Consider the following 4,161-nt stretch of genomic DNA (forward strand, 5'->3'; position numbering starts at 1 on the left):
CTGCCAAATAATAAACAGCTTTGGCACCTTTTTACTCCACTCTCAGTGTATCTCAGGGCATAACCCTTCCCTAGCTTCCTTCTAGGCTGAAGCCATGTTAGTATTGTCTCTTGCTGTGTCAGGTTTCTGTACAGCTCATATTCCAGAATTGGAAATTCATGAGATCTTTGTGCATTGTTCTTTAGCAAAAGACAATGGTTGTCTAGTTCCATGCTAAACTCTTGTACAATCCAGAGCAAGGAATCTGATGTGAGGTAGGCATTTAAACCTGGATTAGCCACCCACAGGTCACATGTGGGTGACCTGAAATCTTTCCCCAGATGTATCCTTTGCCATTTCCTACGGTGCCTGCTAACACAGAGGCTCTCTCAGAGGGATTACATTAATAGGCGCAAGACCAGGGGGAAGCATCAGTGGATTCCATAATTTACCAGCAAGTAACCTTCTTTCTCTGCCAGGTACCAAGGCCTGAAGGAGAGCTGTTGCCCCAACCTCCTCAATCACTTTGTTACCTCCCATCAATGCAACCGTTACTGTGAGCTCCTTGCTCTGAAGAGCCTTGAGGTTCCTCAACCTCCACCAAGAAGCAAAGGCTCTCGGAGCCCCAACACGGGCAGAAAAGCCTCATCAGCTCAGTCCAGTCCTCAGCTCCAGAAGAAAAGCCTCTCTAGTCCCCAGGCTTCCAGGAAAGGGTCTGTGAGCCCCAAGAACGCCTGGAAGTGTCCAGAACATGTGGCAGAATCACAATCAACGGCATGGCCCAAAGGAAGAGACAGCGACAAGACAGGACAGCTGCAGTGATGGGCAGTGGGGGCCGTCAGCCATACACGTTGTGTGTGCCTGAGGAAGGGGACAGGATTGCCTTGTCCTCCCCTGGCTCCCCCCACCTTTCCATGTGTGAGGTCTGTGTGGTGTAGTGTTTGAGGGAAAGAGCCGTGCTGATCATGGCTCTCTGGGCAGGTTTGGAACGATGTGTGAATGCAAATGTGGTCACTACTGGCCCTGCAGAGAGTGGCGTCTGTCTTCACAGTCCCATCACATGAGGCAGGAGCCTGGCACCTTACTTAAGTGCCTGTGTGGTGTTGGTTCTCCTTGGTGCTTGGGCCGGGCTTTGAATATTGAGCCTGTCCTATGGCTCTCAACAGGTTGAAGTCCAAGATGGGGGCTGGACAGCAGGTGGCCAGGTGGACCTCTTCTGGGCTGTAATACAGGACTCATGCCCTTGGCTGCAATACGTCCCCTACCAAAGACCCCGTGCTCCCTGCTTTTCCCATGATGGTGTGGGCCACCACAACTCCAGTGAGACACTTGAGAATTAACTTTGGCCTGATCCTCTCTTCCCATCCACATCCAAAAGAGTGCCTAGGAGAAGAGAGTTGACGTCTCCCTTCTCCTTTGGAGGAGATGCTGCTTCCTCGGTGGGACTCCATGTGACGTGGCTGTGATGATATCTTCCTGCATCTGTGATTGGGAAACATATTAAAGTGTCAAATATGTCCTGGCTAAGCCGAGAGGACATTTGGTCAATCAAGTGGAGCTGATGAGATTAACGGAAGACTAATCCCTTCTTGCTTGACCATCCTTCCTGTTCCGTCCACTCATGCCTGGTACTACATGGTGCAAATGGAGCACATATTTTGCACACAGAAAGCTCTGATTTCAGTCAATGTTTTGACCTCCACTTAAGAGATCAGAGAGGAAGAGCTGGGAAACATTTCTATCAGAGATTCTGGGACATGCTGTCGAATATTCAAAGCAGATTTGTTATATTTCTTACCTGTTAATGACCACAGATCACTCCCATTCACACAACAAGCTTCACTTGGTTACTGAATGATTTTTTCTTTTCTGGATTCACATCATACATTAACCCATAAATGAACCAAAGAAGCTGGATTCACACACCCAATTCTCCCCCCAAAAGAGAAAAGTAGACCTGGGTTAACCATAACCAAGTCCAGCCTGTATGGATGCAGTTGTTAAGTTTGCAGCTGACAAGGATATTGTATGAAAGTAGCTAGAGTGTATTGCCTCGGTTGCAGTCTTCCTCAACCTAACGTCTTCTAGATGTGTTGGGATTAGCCAGGATTCAAAGCCCTGGGAATTCTGGAAGTGCAGGTTCTGCCACATCTTTAGGATGTAGAGTTAGGGAAGACCTTTTAGATAGAAATCTCTCTCTCTCTTGAGCAACACTCTCGACTCACTTTAAATATTTTGCTTTTCCCCAAATTTCTCCTTAGCAGAGAAATGCAGGCTGTGTAGCGGTTGCCTGCAACCAGCAAGATTTTAACCCCTGCCTACTGTCAGATAGAGGGACACGGTGGCTCAGTGGGTTAGGACGCTGAGCTTGTCGATCAGAAGGTCGGCAGTTTGGCAGCTCGAATCCCGAGTGCCGCATAACAGAGCGAGCGCCTGTTACTTGTCCCAGCTTCTGCCAACCTAGCAGTTCGAAAGCACGTAAAAATGCAAGTAGAAAAATAGGGACCGCTATGGTGGGAAGGTAACAGCGTTCCGTGCCCCTTTGGCGTCTAGTCATGCTGGCCACATGACCACAGAGACGTCCTCGGACAAGCGCTGGCTCTTTGGCTTTGAAACAGAGATGAGCACCGGCCCCTAGAGTCGGAAACGACTAGCACGCATGTGCAGGGGAACCTTTACCTTTACTGTCAGATAACATTGCCCCAGGGCTGTCCTTTCCTCCAGAGCTCAACTGAATTACACATGAGGTGGAGAAGTCCCTGAGCAAGAAGACTCGGCAACAGCTCTATAAAAGAGAGGTGCCCCGTCAGCCATTCCTTCACCAAAGACGACTGTATAATCTGCCTGCCACAACGTGGAGCCCTACCACTTGTGAATAAATCTCGTCATCCTCCATCATAATATTAGAGAATAGCTGAGGAACCCCAAAGGAACCCCAATGTGATGCAAGCAGCAGGGCAGGATGAGCAACACCGAGGCGCAGGGGGTGGTCCTGCTAAAATGTTTTTTCTTTGTGCGCAATTCCCAATTCGAAAGCGATGTGTTATAAAATATTGCTGCTTGAAATGAGTGCTTGAGTTGCCAAAGAAGGGAGCCGAGTTCACCTCGCGGACTCTCCCCGCGGTGTCTCACCCAACAAAACATGTAGAACCTCATTTAATGTATGGAACTTTTGCTGAAGCTGTGATGTTGATGTAGCAGGGCCAAATCTTGTCTTCAAAGCTCCTTCAGGTGCCGGAATCATTCTGCAGCCCTCCTGTGTGAAAATGGTTTAGAAGGATACAAGTTTCTTGGGAGAAATTGGGACTGATTGGGTTGTGTAATGCTGGACTGAAAAAAATAATAATAAACAACCTGGGGTTCAAGAGTTGCTGAATAAAGTGAAACAGGATGTAACCTGTCTGTGGAAGCAGCCCAGGCCTTCTCTGAATTTTATGTACTGTATGTGCATTTTTCTGTTGAAATCTGGCTGATTGCCAAGACTTCGGTAATCCTAGACTTGAGGACACAGTTCCTTGGAAAATGTGAATGAGGACATTGGTTTATTTGCGAAGCAAGTAATTTTGCCACCTGCAAGTTTGAGGGTTTTTTTTTGTTTTTTTTTAAATTACTTTGGGAAGAAACTCCGAGGTTAGTTTTCTCTCGAGCACGTAAGTCTCCTTGAAATTCCGTGGGCTTTTCCATGGTTAGACACGCGTAGCCGCCTCTGCGACTGAAGAGCCAACCGAAATGAATGTGAAGAGGTCAAAGGAAGGCTGAATAGAACAACTAGGGCTCAATTGCATTGGGGTTTAATTGTTAAAAAAAAGGGGGGGTTGATCGTTCCTGCGGAGAACAACTTTGTGAGAAGACCCATTGCTTGAACCCTTCTTTGCCTTGTCACAAAATTAAATCCCCGAAAGGAGTGTTATATTTGCATGATGCTTGGCCTGGAGCACTTCGAAGTAGAAAAACCCAAAGGATTCTTTTCACACATTACAATGCAGCTTTGCATTCTTCATCAGAGTTGACAAAACCCTTTCTTTTACCGTTCAAGGTGAGATGTTGCTCCTCACCCCCTCCTTTTTTTCCCTTTCTCACACAATCCTGTGAATTTTTTTCAACTGCCAACCCCTCCCTTATTCATCGTCTTCGTATCCAGTGAATTGCTCTCTTCTGCTACACCATCTCATTCTTCATCAG

General features: G+C 47.3%; 1 protein-coding gene across 3 annotated transcripts in view; it reads left to right on the top strand.

Annotated features, from left to right (window-relative positions):
• ALPK3 (alpha kinase 3) overlaps positions 1-2,436 on the top strand; it is a 31,115-nt gene extending 28,679 nt beyond the window's left edge. For all 3 annotated transcript variants that reach the window (XM_081337622.1, XM_081337623.1, XM_081337624.1), the window contains one exon: positions 459-2,436. In XM_081337622.1, coding sequence (XP_081193748.1) covers positions 459-801 — 343 coding nt within the window. In that variant the 3' untranslated portion in view covers positions 802-2,436. The remainder of the gene's footprint in view (positions 1-458) is intronic.
• The last annotated feature ends 1,725 nt before the right edge of the window (positions 2,437-4,161 follow it).

Source organism: Vipera berus (genome assembly GCF_964194415.1).
Source record: "Vipera berus genome assembly, chromosome: 12".
Taxonomy (NCBI): domain Eukaryota; kingdom Metazoa; phylum Chordata; class Lepidosauria; order Squamata; family Viperidae; genus Vipera; species Vipera berus.